Source organism: Phoca vitulina, unplaced genomic scaffold (genome assembly GCF_004348235.1).
Source record: "Phoca vitulina isolate PV1807 unplaced genomic scaffold, GSC_HSeal_1.0 scaffold88, whole genome shotgun sequence".
NCBI lineage: Eukaryota > Metazoa > Chordata > Mammalia > Carnivora > Phocidae > Phoca > Phoca vitulina.
Genome location: NW_022589791.1, coordinates 2,639,859 through 2,653,838, shown reverse-complemented (window position 1 = coordinate 2,653,838; position 13,980 = coordinate 2,639,859). Strand labels below are relative to the sequence as shown.

The window sequence follows — 13,980 nt, the reverse complement described above, 5'->3', positions numbered from 1 at the left end:
TGCCGTGTCATCAGCGGAGTTCCTATGCAGGCGATGGTCCCCCAGTTCCTGCTGGGGGAGTCCTGGCCCCAGGCCCCGGGAGCCTGAATGTCGAGGTTGCGCAAGCACCAGGGGTTCCCCGTCTTACTTCTCTAGTGAACTCTTCCCAGTGGGTGGTCTGGCTGGCGCGGGCAAAGGCTTTCAATGTGTCAGCTTCCCTCTGTCATCGAAGCCTCCTGTGGCAGGATGATGTTTGCACACATTCTCTTACGCCGTGCAGTCTCATAAAGGGCAGGGACTGGTTCATCAAGCCCATTTTACCGGGGTGACCGAAGCGGAGGTGCAGGGAGGTTAAGGAACTTGTTCAAACTCAATGGCTGGAAGTGGCAGGGCTGGGGTTGCTGTCGGAGAGGCCCCAGAGCCTGCGTTCTTCTTGCCGTGAGACTGGTCCGCCCTCCCTATGTTGTTGCGTTTGTGGCGCCCGCAGCCCCTCCAGCTATCCTAGCTTCCAACGGAAATGGCAATGGGGAGTCGGGAACAGGTGGGCAAACTGAGGCACTTTGTGATCCTCGAGTCCAGCCGTGGGTCAGAGATTGTGAGGACGGGTAGCTGCTCTCCTCTGGTTGTGCGGAAGCAGCAGGGTGCGGTGGCAGAGGCAGAGTCAAATCCAACCTCTACCGTTTCCCAGCAACAGGACGACGGGCCGGAACTTGGCTTCCAAGTTACTCTTCTGTACCGTGGGGGTAACGAGCCCCTCACGGGGCTGCTTCCCAGGCTGGGATGAAATCACCTGGTACAAGACTCAGCATGTGATTACTTTCCCAAGTGCCTACTAATGGAAGAGATGATAATGGGCATTCATTGGTCTTGATTACTCAGCAAAGACACAGACAACCTCATGTGGGTCTAGTCTTGCACTCTATCTACTAGAACTAGGTCTTCCATCTCTGCTGAACCCCTGAAGTTTTCCATGCCTTAGTCTTTTATCTACAATATGCCCAATCAGTCTGCCAGGGCTTTTCAAGGAAAGTGTTGCTGTATTTTAATGTTGCTCTAAAAATTATATAGTCGGTTTTCTAGTAGCAATTTCATGATTGTTGTAAGGTGCCTAGAAGTCATGCATACTTTGATAAAGAGTTTGTTTTAATGGAATAAAAATTGATGGATCTCAAAGCCAAAAAATAAAAAGGACCAACATTTAAAAAGCATTTACATTTAACACTTAAAATGGCAATATAAGTGCAAGATTCAGAAACTTAAATATCTTCAATGCAACCCGAATAATTTCTTGTCTTCTTAAGTAGCTTCTAAGATTAAGCAACAGTTGGCAGAGCTACTTCATGGTCATAGGATATCTAAAAGATGTCACCATTGGGTAAAAACCCTAGGCCAGCATTTCCCACATTCTATGTGGTCTGCCAGAGATTTCAGAAATATCTTTATAAGAAGACTAGACTGGAAGGGGGTTTAACAGAGTCAGCACCTTTAATTATGTGAATATAAAGGTACAAGATAGAAGTGCTAGCACACGGTATAAGACAAGACGGTAAGGAGAGACCAACGAGCCCTGGAACCGAACACACCAGGTCACTGCGAGAAAGGGATGCTGCCCACTTGGCCTAATGCCTCCTAGAGACAAGAGGAGTCAGTCCCAGGTGGTGTGGCCGGATCATCCTCACACCTGAACATGTCCTTTGCCCTGGGTCAATCAGCCTGTTCATTTCCAACTTCCTTCTCCCTTCACTGCCCGTCACTTTAGCTGTGAGGCCCTGTTACTCCCCCATCCTGCCCGTGCCATAGTGGAGAGACTTGTGGGCCCTCCCTCTCTATCTCTCCCTTTCCAAATCTTCCCCTTTGGAGCTGCTGCCTGATGGGTTGATGCCCAGCTGCAGTGAGAAATCCCACCTGCCCTTCCAGGCCTACCTAATGGGACTTCCTCCATGAAGCTACCCTGATTCCTCCCCTCCCTTTCCCTCCAACAGGAAGATCCAGTGTGCACTCTGTATTAGTTCCCTAGGGTGGCTGTGACAGAGCGCCACAGGCTGGGTGGCTTGAACAACAGAAACTTAGTGTCTCACAGTTCGGGATGCTAGGAGTCTGAAATCAAGGTGTCAGCACCTTGGCTTGGTTTCTTCTGAGGCCGCTCTCCTTGGCTTGTGGGTGGCTGTCTTCCCCCTACCTCTGTGTCCAAATTTCTTCTTCATATAAGGACGCTAGTCATATTGGCTTAGGGCCCACTGTAATGATCTCATTTAACTTAATTACTTATAGACTATCTCCCAAGAAGGTCACCTTCTGAGGTACTGGGAGTTAGGACTCCACATAGCTCTCTTTTGAGGGGGGAGGGGTGCACAGTCCAACCCCTACCAGACTCCCACTGCATTATTATTGATACTTTTTGGTGAGTTGTCATCATTCTCTCCTTCTCTGGAAGGCTCCTTGTGGGATCTGAGCCTTGATAGAGCTCGTATTTATATTCTCTGTTGAGCCTCACACAGTGCACACACACTCCATAAATAACTTGAGTGAATGAGCAGTAAACAGTGCTCCTGAGTGAATATGGACTGCTGCCAATAATGACAGGTCTGGAGTAGACAACGTGTGATCCTAGCAACACACTTCAGCAGATGATGTGGCTGCCCCTGCAGTCAGCTCCGACCTGTGGGAAGACCCCTGCCAACAACAAGAAACAATGCTTCCCCCTGGGGGCCTGAAATGTCATCATTGGCAAATGATGCTCCATGCTCAGTCTTTGTGATTCCTGATTCAAAAACCAGAATGGCCTCCTGCAGGAAGCACAAGCATCAGAAGGGGAAGGAGCCACAGCAGGTGGGGATGGAGGCGGCAAGGGAAGGCAGCAGGACGTGAGGCAGGGCGCCTGTTTTATAATCTCCTCCGAGGATGGGCTCGGACACCAACCCTGTCTAACAGGTCCCAAATGCATTGTTTAGTTACTTGCTTTTTTTTTTTTTTTTTTTAATGGAGAAACCGTTAATCAAAAAGTACCAGTTAGGCTTGTCTGTCATTCCTGTCCCCTTTTCTTTTTCTTTGCTTCCACATAGGCATAAGCCTCCTTGTTCAGTGGCGGTTCGATATTTCTTTACCTTTACAGAGATAACACATCCAGTTAGAACCATTTCAGAGTGGATGCTAAAATGGTGTTCTGATGGCAAGGTTGGGCTTAACAATTCAGTGAGATTTAATAACAGGCAATTTATGTCAATTTCCAGATAATACAAGTCAGTTCCAATCTGTCCCTTAAGAGACTTGCAGAGCTCTGTGGCATTTGGTGTCAGAAACATTTCCCACAACTGCGGCGAGGCTGAGAAGGCATGTTGGGGCTGAGGTGTTGTGGACACCGCCTTCTTGTACTTCAGCTTGCATTCACTTCTGCTCCTGTAGCTTTTTTTTTTTTTGCAATCCCAGCATGATGGAAAAGCTCAGTAGTGGACTAGTTCGTTATTAGAAAAGAGGGATGCTGGTCTGTTCATCCGTCTTCCCTGCTAATCCTTAAGGATCAACATGCACTGTGCATTTGAATGGTGAGCCTGGGGGGAGTGGGTATTTCCACACAAGCTCCCCACTGGACAGCCCATCCGTGGTGGTGCTTATGGGAACTGAAAGCCTCCAATGTTCTCCCCTTGCAAATCCATCTTTCTGATCTAACTCTTTGGGTACCTCAATTGCATAGTCTGAAGCAGCCCGACCTTCCTTCTCTGGTGCAGAAAGCAAGGATTTGCAATGCGTTTATCCTTTAGAAGTAAGGTAGGGATTTTTCTTTGGGTCAAATGCCATACCAATATATTCAATTTTCCATTATTTGCTTTTGAATCATTACCTTGATCTGTGACTTGCTACTGTCCGCTTGACCCTTCCTAGTCACGCACTAGTCATTGTTGTTCAGCAAGGCTTTGTACAGAGGCCTGTTTGGATACTTCTGGCCCTTACTCTAGACTGGAGATCAAGGAAGTCCCGTGAAAACAAATCTCTAGATCCTTTCTCTGGGATCTAGCTTTATGCTGCCCACCCTCGGCAAGGAATGGGGGAATGCTTGTGGGGTGGAGGACTGGTGGGGCTGGGCCCCCACAACTGCTGACTTAGACCTTTACACTGTGGCCCAGGTGGCCTCAGACTCACACAGGCTCAGATAAATATCCAAGAGGCAGCGTGGGAGCCCTATTGTTAACAGAAAATTATGATGGCGAAGAACAAATGCAACTTTTTTCTTAAAAAAAGAAAGTATGAGCATACATCTCTGTTAATAGATGCAAAGAAAAATCTAGAAGAATATAAACCAAATTTTTGAAGTTCTTGGATTTGAGAAGTGGTGACGAAGACACTCTCCTTGACCAAACTTTAGTCAGGCTTCTCTGAGCCCAACTAGGCCCTGTCGCTGGGCATGTCCCCCAAGAGCACAATTTTAGCACAAATCCTGTCAGGTGGGTTTAGTCAGATCCCCTACCCTCTCGTTATCCCATCAGCCCCGGTGTCTGATGGGGTTTGTCATTCTGCACCATCCCCTGGTGATGTCTGGTCACCCTGGCCTGGCCTCAGCAAGAATCCTGTTAGGTCAGTGTAGCCAGGACTCCCCCTTCCCCTCATGTTTCCTCGTAGTAATTTTCTCTCCACTGACTTTGGCTAGAAATTCCCACTCTTCCTTGTATTTGGAGTTGAGCCCAATCTCTCTGCCCTATACCTTATCACTGCTATCCCTATTGTGAGAGTCCCGAATAATGTGTCTTACTGCCTTAACAAGTGGCATGAGTAATTATTTAGCAGTGGGAACATCATGATTTTCAATTCTGAAATTATGTATTATGTTTGCTTCCTGTTATTTGCATCATATTATTATGTTGGCATTTTTCACATAAATCAAGTGTTAGTATTTTTTAAAATAGCTTTCTCGAGCTACATATGGCCTAAAACCCGCCTATGTAAGGTATACGGAAAGTCTTACGACTTTTATAGAGTTGTGTGACCATCACCACAGTCCAGTTTGAGAACAATTTCCATCACCCCCAAAAGTTCCCTGAGTGAAGGCACCCTTCACTCTCATCTCCATCCCCAGCCATCAGAGATCTCCTTTCTGAACGGATTTTCTGAAATTTCATATACATGGAATTAAACAACAGGTGGCCTTTTGTACCGGCTTCTTTGGCGTGATAATGTTTTGGAGGTTTACCCACGTGATAGTGTGTATCAGCAGTTTGTTCTCCACATGGTTGGAGAGTGTTCCATTGTACGGACGCACTGCATTTTGCTTATCCATTTCTAGTCAGTGGACAAGTGGGTTGTTTGCGGGTTTGTGCTATTATGAATAATGCTGCTATGTACATTCGTGTGCAAGTCTCCGTGTGGATAAAGTGTTACTTTTATAATCAGAAAAAAAGAAAAATGACAAAAGTAGAGACTAATATGGATGTGGATTTTCAAGCTGTTTCTGGAATGCATCTTCTTTTAGCAAAATGGGAGCTCTATAAGTGGGGCCAAAGTTTTAAAATAAGGAGGGAAAGACGTGGGTCCCTGAGCCGGATTTCCCTGACCCTGACCTGTGCACGGCCCAAGAGGAGCAGGGACAATGGCTTCTCTCCTCTGGAAACTGATGGTATTCGCACAGGCCCCTCATTGCCTCCGAACGCGTGTGGCATGCCATGAGTCCCACGGCAGCTCTGATTTCAATCCCAACCCAAACGGCCTTCCTCTCTTCTGAAGTCCTGTGGTTCAAAAGCAGCAAATTAAGGCAGCTACGTGACTCTGCTGGGTGTAATGCCTGTTTCCCCAGGGTGGTTCGCTTTTGCAGCGGCTGTGGAGAAAGGCCTGGAACACTGGTGCAAACTAACTGGCTGAGTTGCTCAGACTCAGCAATTCTAGGTTTTAGGCTGGGTCCTTTCCCCCGTGTGCAAAGTTCAAAAGTTGCAGCTGGGAAGGGAAAAGCATCAGAAAAACCAAGGAAGAGAGGATCCAGGTCTGTAAGCAGGAAAGAGATGCAGGAAATGACTCGGAGGAAAAGAGGCAAACAGGAAGTCGGTAGATATAGGACATGGGCACCCGCTTTACAGAGAAGAGGCAGGAAGCCGACTGCCGGCACCTTATCTACACTGCCGATGACACTGATCTTATCTGCTGCCTCAGCAAGCTGTCCACGGAAGCTCTTCCAGCAACCCAAGCTCCTGTCTGTGTAGGCAGGGATCTGGGTGACTGAACTGTCGGCTGCCCCGCCTCCATCCTTTGGACACTCCCCTGGTTGCCCTACGGGCTCTGAGCCCCTCCGTTCCTCTGCATTCTGCTTATGGGCACATACTCTGAATGCCCCTGTCTCCTTTCCCCTCTACATTTATTTCTTTGGCAGGTTCTACTCGTTCTGGTTTAATCTGTAATTCCGAGGTGTGGGACTGCACTGCTTTACTTCAACACCAATACTTTCCTATTTCAGCTACTGTAACGGTAACATCAACACCAGCAGATATCAGCACTTGACAATATCCAGAGCTTCTGCTTGATCCTCACCGAGAATCAATCCTAGGATGTGGGCAGGATAGCTAGTATTGACTCCTTTTCTTTCAAACTGAGGCAATCAAGGTGGTAAAGTTCAGTGACTGCCCAATATCCCAGAGTCTCAGAGCGGTGGGCCCAGGAGTGGCTGATAGGCCGCTGACAGGTGCAGGCCCAGGCTTGGGGCACACAAGCAACGTTAAGTGATAATGTCTAAAGCCAATGTGCTCTTATTTGATGTGTTAAACAGACCAAAACGGGGGTGGGTGGGTGGGACAGGTGCAGTGACAACTCACAGCAGGTCTATGGAATTCAAAACCTGGGATGTGGGATTTTATGAATATAGGAGCCTGTGAGGAGTTTTCTCATTTTTAGATTTTCTAAATGCTTATATATTCAATATTCTTAAAAAGACACTGAGATCCTAAATGTGAAATGCAGAAATAGTTTTAGGGTAAAAAGCTTCTGTTGAGTGATGATTTGCAAAAATACGTCTTCAATATAGTACTCAGAACGAATGTTATGGGTCCAAAGTCTGTTCAGTTATATGACCCTATTATTATAAAATCTTGCCCTAAACTAAAAGTTACAGCAGTTAATATTAAATGGCAAAATACTGATACTAGGTTAACATTTACAAAAATACCCACATTTTTCGGAAAGGAACATGCTTGGGATCCAATGTGAAACAATTATTGTGTTTATTCTCGAAGCTTTTATTTTGGAGTCCTGTGTCGCAAAATGACATGTTTTGTGTTTACAACAGGTATTAGAAATTTGAGATTTTTTTTAAAATTTCTACTATTTTAGAGTAAAATTGGAGATAATGTTCCAAACCATCAAAAAAAATGCAGAGCAAACTTTTCTGTATATAAACTGTACATAAAAACAAGGCACTATACATTTCGGGGAGATATTAAGGTAGAAAGGTGGATGCGCACAGATTCTTCAGAGCCCATGCCAGGAAGTACAAATCCATTTGTTCGTTTTAGCACCGGAAGCAGCACTCAGAACAAGTCAGACTTAATGCTGAAGGAGACGTTTCTGAACGTGTGTGAAGATACGCAGGGGTGCCAGAGCTAATTTCACAGAAGCAATTCCATCTACCGTTTAATATTATTTTGACACCAAAAGAAAAACAATCTTAAGAGTGAATGAATACATATTGCTTTGTTAAATACATATTTGATTTATATGGTGTTTATATAAATATATATATTTTAGAACCCACAAACTATCAAAATAACACTTTATAAAGAGAATTGCTTCCAAAAAAGGTGGGCAGTGCGGGAGTTGCCGCACACGTGCACGTAGGGACGCCTTTATTAACATTACCTGCTGAATCGTGGAAAGAGAGTTTCCAAAGGGTCCACTTAAACATTTACAAAATACACAAATCTGGGACAAGCAGTAGAGCTAATAACTTGAGGTTTTGGAAAACTGATTAAAAAATCTTTTTTTTTTTTTTTTTAAATACCAGTCCAAAAAAAAAAAAAAATACCCATTTCCCTGGTCCAATGGTATTGAAAGTGACGACAGAGGTTCCTCCAGCATCTCTCCCGCTCAGAACAGACCTTTTGCTTTCTTCAGGTTCACCTGCTTCCAGGCGGGCAGTGCATTGTATTCGTCCCTCGTCATGTCTAGTGCAAACTGCAAAATCGGGAGAAACGCCCAGCGGGTGAGTACAAGCACTCCCATCCCAGCCAAGCGTGTTGCTTAAACGCTATCGCACATGAAGACGTGCTTACCTCAAAGTCTTCATCAGTGAGATAAAGCTCAAGCTTCAGAGGATCAACTCCCTCGGGCAGTGGCCTGGCTAGCAGATCGGCCAGTGGGTAAATGGTTTTACAGAGCTTGGCTAAGACATCTTCCACGAGGGTGATCTGGTTGGAAACTTCCGTATCCTAGAGAAGAGGAGGGAGCAGAGAGAACTTCACGCCCTGCATCTGCACAAATGCTTTACCGCGCACGGGCGCAAACACAGCCCTACTGTCCACTCTGCGCCCCAGCTGGAGAGGCTCGCTCAGGCAGAAGCAGGCTCTGAAATGGAAAGGAATTGCCCAAAGCCTCACAGTTCTCCTGACTTTTACATGTCTTCCCACCCCACTAAATAAATCCTGGCTTGGGGCTGCCTCAGAAAAATGTTTAGGGACCATCACATGAGTGAATTATGGCATACGATTATTAAATTTGAACTCTAAACACTGGAAGTGTTCAAATAATGGAATTTGTTTAAAAGCATTTAAAAATAACCTTAAGAGGAATCACATCCTTTCCTATCAGCCCCATTTCTTAATCTGGAATAGAGAAAGGTAAGAAAATGCGTCTAGAAGATGCTGTTGAATCTAGATTTTTTTAAAAAACCACTGTGCATTTAATCTGAACAGGTTATTCCAGGTAAATGATCTTCCTCTGTTAAACCCGGAATCCCAGATTGGCTGCCCTCCTTTTGAGTGGCGGGAATGAGCAACTAACAGTGTTGCCAAATTCATCAGTGATGGTTCAGACTAGCGCTCACGGAGTGGGTTCTGGAGCAAGCCTGCACCTGAGACGCGGGACAAGCTACGGCAGGTCTCTGTGCCTCTGCTCCTTCCCTAGAAAAACGAGGCTAACACGAAGACGCATCTTAAGAGACTACTGTGAAAATAAAGGAGAAAATACACGCCAAGCGCTTGGAGCCGTGCCTGGCGCCCAGCAAGCACCTGGCGGTTGTGTTGCTACCACAGGCTGGTGTAGGAAGCCCGAAGTCCCTGCACACAATGCTCCAAGCCCACTGCCGCCCTGGGACCTACAGCGGAAGCAGGGCACCAGGGCGGTTACAGCCTCCAGCTCAGACTGCAGGAGGCGGTGATGGTCCACACCGTGCCTAGTGTGGATTGCACGTCCATGGTAAACGGAGCCCTCTGCTATGACTGGCGGGCTCCTCCCCATGTGGACCGAGTCCACCCGGTTCCAGAGAGAGGTGAGGCTCAGCAGTGCACTGAACATCCATTGTTAAGCAGCGGTGAACTCTTTTTCTTTACACCTGTTCAGACCTCCCATAAAATACCCACGTCCTCTCCCCTGGAACAACAAAACAAAACAAAACAAAAAAACCCCCTTGGAATTGCTACTGCTAGCAATGTCAAAAACTCGTAACTTAAGAAATTTGACATAGCTGTACTAAGCTTTTTTTTTTTATGTGGTTGGTAATTATAATGTTCTGGTTAATAGTATGTTTTAGTAAATAAAGGTTATGACAAATGCTTCCTGTGCTAACACCAGCTGGTCTCATAAAAAACTATTAATGAGCTATTAACACTGCTTATCAGGAGGGACACATTCATTCACCCAGTAATCTGAGCAGGTTAATCCATCACAGGTTTATTCTGTGTCTCCCCTAACACAAGGTTAATGTCTGAAACAAGAGGATTTTGTTGTGCCTTACATGGCCCTTGAGAAGCAATAGATTTTTAGCTAACAGAAGGAAGAGATGGCAGCTTTTGTTTATGTATATTCTTCAGAGTAATTAAGTTCACCTTTGCTTTTAAGTGCGTTTAACTTGAGCACCAGGTGTAGAAAATTAACCAAAAGTGTTCAAACGATTTCTTCTATTGCTGAGCTAATTCTACGTAGACTTGTTAACGTGTTGTAAAAGAAAAAAACATTTTCTCACTTTGAAAATGCAACTGGATGCCTCTCCCCAAGGGAAAGTCAACGCACAATCTGAAAGGCGGGGAGCTGTCTTCACAGGGAGAGAGGGCGCGCTCACCATTTCTGTGATTTCAGCGATGTCCTCTCTGTGCTCCCAGCAGGGGAACATGTTGGTGAACGTCAGGGGCTCCAGACCAGCGTGGATAAGGTAAGACTTGGGGGGAGGCCTCTTGATATTTTTTCCTGTAGGTACACAGAACGCAATGTCAGTACACCCAGGGGTGGGTCCGAAGAACCGGGCTTTCTCGGATTTCCCTTGAAATCTTCTCTTGTTTGGATCCCTTATGGTTAAAATGCAAGTTTTGAGTAGTTCATAACAACACATGGATGATGTTTATACAAAATGTCAATTTTATGATATAACAATGCATAAAACTGCATGTAATTGACCTGAGTCTGACAAAATGCTTCCAGAACTCTGAGTGGGAGAAAGCCTCTCTCCGTGGCTTCTGGGTAAGACATTTTCTCTTGTGCTCACGTGTGGAGAATACCTTTGCCTTCCTAATGCACCATTAGGTTCAATGACAGTTAAACAGCTAATGACAGCATTTTATAAGCCACTCTAACTTAAACATTTGGTGGAAATTTGTTACTTATCACTGATGAGCTTTTCAAGAGAAAATCGACTATACAAACTCAGTGAAACTAATCCATGAAACCTTAAAAATTAAGATAAGAAATTAATGGCATTTTCACTTTATAAAGAATACTATAAATTTTAGGTTGACAGTATAGTAAAAAGCCATGAGTTCACTATAGATATTTTTTTTATATGTAACGCTAAAAATAATAATGAAAAATAAAAAGGTTGCCATCGGCTCTCCAGGCCGTGTGGGGGAGCTTCCCACTCTCAGAGAGTGTGGCACTACGTGTGGGTGGAGGCCCGCGTGTCCCCAGCATGACTCATTCCCAGTGCAAAAGGGTTTTCATCAGTCGAGGGTATTCCACAATATAGTCTTTGACCTTGAGGGTAGCGACTTAGGTGGCCCAGTTATATAAAAGAGAAAAATGAATTCTCATTCATGCTGATAGCCAAGAACACACTAATCTCAAAATTAAGAAGCCTTAAAAAATTAAAGGGGGGGGGAAACTTGGCTTCATCACTGTCTGGCAGGCTTTATCAAGGCTGGCTGGCCCACGCAGGAAGAGGAAGGCCGCTCTGCGGCCCCCACCCGGTGGGCGAAGCTTGTGGCCGTGGCCCTCACCTTTGCAATACTGGAGCACGGTCTCCATGGCGCTCTTCCGGTCAGAGGCCCAGCGAATGCGGGCTGAACCGGTGATCTTGTTCTCGATGGGCCACCAGCCTTGCCAGAGGTACACCTCATGGTGATTGTCAACAAGGAAAAGAGCTGTGAGGGCAAGGACAGACCAGACGATCAGGGGTCCTCCGTGGATGCTACCAGCTCACTCTTCCCCAAACCTACAGGAGGCCTTCCCGCCCTGTTGCTTTTGTTGCGGGGGGGGGGGGGCAGAATCCCCTTGGCAGGGGCCAGGGGAGGGTGTCCATGACGCCTCAGCCCTTTGAACATTCAATCAGAAAAAGCCTCTGGGCAGAGAGAGGTGGTATCTGTGACGCCGGCCTCTTCCCTTCCCTCTCCCCACCTCCTGTCTCCCCCGGCCCCTCCTCAGTGCAGGCCTGCTGGTGGCCCTTCTGGGAACTGCAGCGAGCTGGGTGGAGGGATAGTGCACGTGCCACTCAAGGGCTCGTGAGCACCGTGTATCTCCCAAGAGCAGATTAAACACTGGAGAGTGCATGTCCCTTGCCCTACAGGTCACTGATGTTCATGCCCCATGTGTGACTGCTTCATAGGTGACTAAGTTCAGGGTTCTTTGTGAGAAAAACAAGCTTTAAGAAGTAGATGTGTTCCACCGCTTCCTCCCCTCTTCTTCTCATCCAGCGGTCACCCTCTTACTCCATGTGGCTAAGGGGCTCTCACACTTACTAGGTCCTCCTGCCCTGAGTCCTTTCCTAACACGTATTTCAGGGATGCTGTGCACACCACACCTGGAAAGCCCAAAGGAGGTTGATAACAACTTATCCTAGGCCATAGCAGGAAGGAGGGGGTGGGCAGCAGCCACTCTTAAGAAAGTTGCTAATACTTCCCACAGTGGCAAGGGCACCAGATGAGCTTTTAAGGTGGGGACCTAGGCGGCCAGGGTCCTGTGAGATTCCTGGCTGAGGGGAGAAGGCACAAGGGCTCAGACTCGACTGCAGGAGGGCAGGAGGGTCCATGCAGCCCAGTCTCTGGTGATTGACTGTCCCAACCAGAACAAGAGCACAGAGGTTCTGTCTTGAGGTGGAGGTCAAGTGGAAATAGCCCTGACCTTGGGATCAGAAGACATGGGTGGGAGCCTCAGCCCTGCCCTCCGGCCTTGGCTCGGCAGACACCATTCTTTGGCTGACTCAGCAGATGCTCCCACCCCCTTGCTCCCTGGCCACTTGCTTTCCCAGGCTCCCTTGCAGCAGAGGGTGGTCATGTGACAGAGCTCTGGCCAATGGGATGTGATCAGAAGTCAGCGGGGGCTTCTGGGAGAGCTTTTGCTTTATCTGATAAAAGGGAGAGACATGGCCGTCCCTGTCCCTACCTCTTCTTCCTGTCTTGAAGGAAAACATGATGGCAGGAGCAGGGGCAGCCAACTGTGGACCATGAAGCAACAAGACTGAGGGGAGGCTGGGAGAACAGCAGAGATTCCAGGCCTGACATAATTGTGCTCAACTTATTCTTAACTGACATATTTGGGTGAGTTAAGTAACTGGGCCTCAGTTTCTTAGACTGTAACATATGGTTGATGTCCCCTTCCTTTTGGAGGAGGTGTGAGGATGAAATTAGGTAACATAAGAAAGTTACTTGCCAGTGTACTTGGCAAATAAAAACTGTTACTAAATATGAACGTCAAATAAAAAGGCTCTTTGGAAGGTGTATCTTCTGCGGCTCGGCCCGACGCGCCTCCCGCCGGCCGTACCTGGCTGTGGTGCACTGTAAAGATCTTCCTGCAGGAAGGGCATGGAATTGACCACAGAGGGGTCTCGGGCGGGGTACATGAATTCCGTGGCTGAGAAATCACCGGAGGAACTGCTGAGGATGAACAGGCGGGGTGTGAAGTTAAAATTTCCAGGATCTTTGAAAGAAAAGAGAACAAAGCTGAAGACAAAATGGGCACCAAAGTACATCCCAGATAGATTAGAGAATTAAGGTAAAACATAAAATAATCCAAAAATGAGTGTGAAGATAGGGAAGATTTATCTGAACTTGGAGGTGGGGAAGGCCTTTTTAATCATAATTATAAAATAAGTAATGAAAGGAGAATGGATTTATGTGTTGACAGTATAAAAATGAAAAATTTCATTGCAAAAAAACCCCAAAGTGAAAAGGCAAGTGACACAATGAGAAATATGGAAACTTGTTAATATCTTTAGTATATAAAGAAATATAATAAAGATAAATTTCTCAATGAAAATGTGTAAAAGGCAAAAATAAAACATTCACCAAAGTAGAAATACAAATGACTAAAAAAAAAAAAATACATACAGTATTTAACAGTACTTCCAATTTAAAACATTAAGTTAGAACAGTGCTTAGATATCAGTTTGCCCCACTAATTTTGGCCAAGAGGAAAAGGTAACCTACCGAGTGTCTGTGCTGAAAATGTACACTCTCGTATGTATATTGCTGGTGAGAATGAAACTTGGTGCCAATGTCCTGGGGCACCCTTGTTGATATGTACTCTAAATCTTTTCTACCTTTACCATAGCAGTTCTGTATCTAGGACTTTAACTAGAAATAAATGCAGATACTTATTTTAAATTTATCCACA

At 46.1% G+C, this 13,980-nt stretch overlaps 1 protein-coding gene across 5 annotated transcripts in view; it reads right to left on the bottom strand.

Annotated features, from left to right (window-relative positions):
• Nucleotides 1-7,155: 7,155 nt before the first annotated feature.
• SVIL (supervillin) overlaps nucleotides 7,156-13,980 on the bottom strand; it is a 226,376-nt gene continuing 219,551 nt past the window's right edge. For all 5 annotated transcript variants that reach the window (XM_032395877.1, XM_032395875.1, XM_032395876.1 and 2 more), the window contains 5 exons: nucleotides 13,129-13,284; nucleotides 11,370-11,513; nucleotides 10,223-10,347; nucleotides 8,220-8,375; nucleotides 7,156-8,121 (listed from right to left, as the gene is read on the bottom strand). In XM_032395877.1, the coding sequence (XP_032251768.1) occupies nucleotides 8,035-8,121; nucleotides 8,220-8,375; nucleotides 10,223-10,347; nucleotides 11,370-11,513; nucleotides 13,129-13,284 (668 nt within the window). In that variant the 3' untranslated portion in view covers nucleotides 7,156-8,034. The remainder of the gene's footprint in view (nucleotides 8,122-8,219; nucleotides 8,376-10,222; nucleotides 10,348-11,369; nucleotides 11,514-13,128; nucleotides 13,285-13,980) is intronic.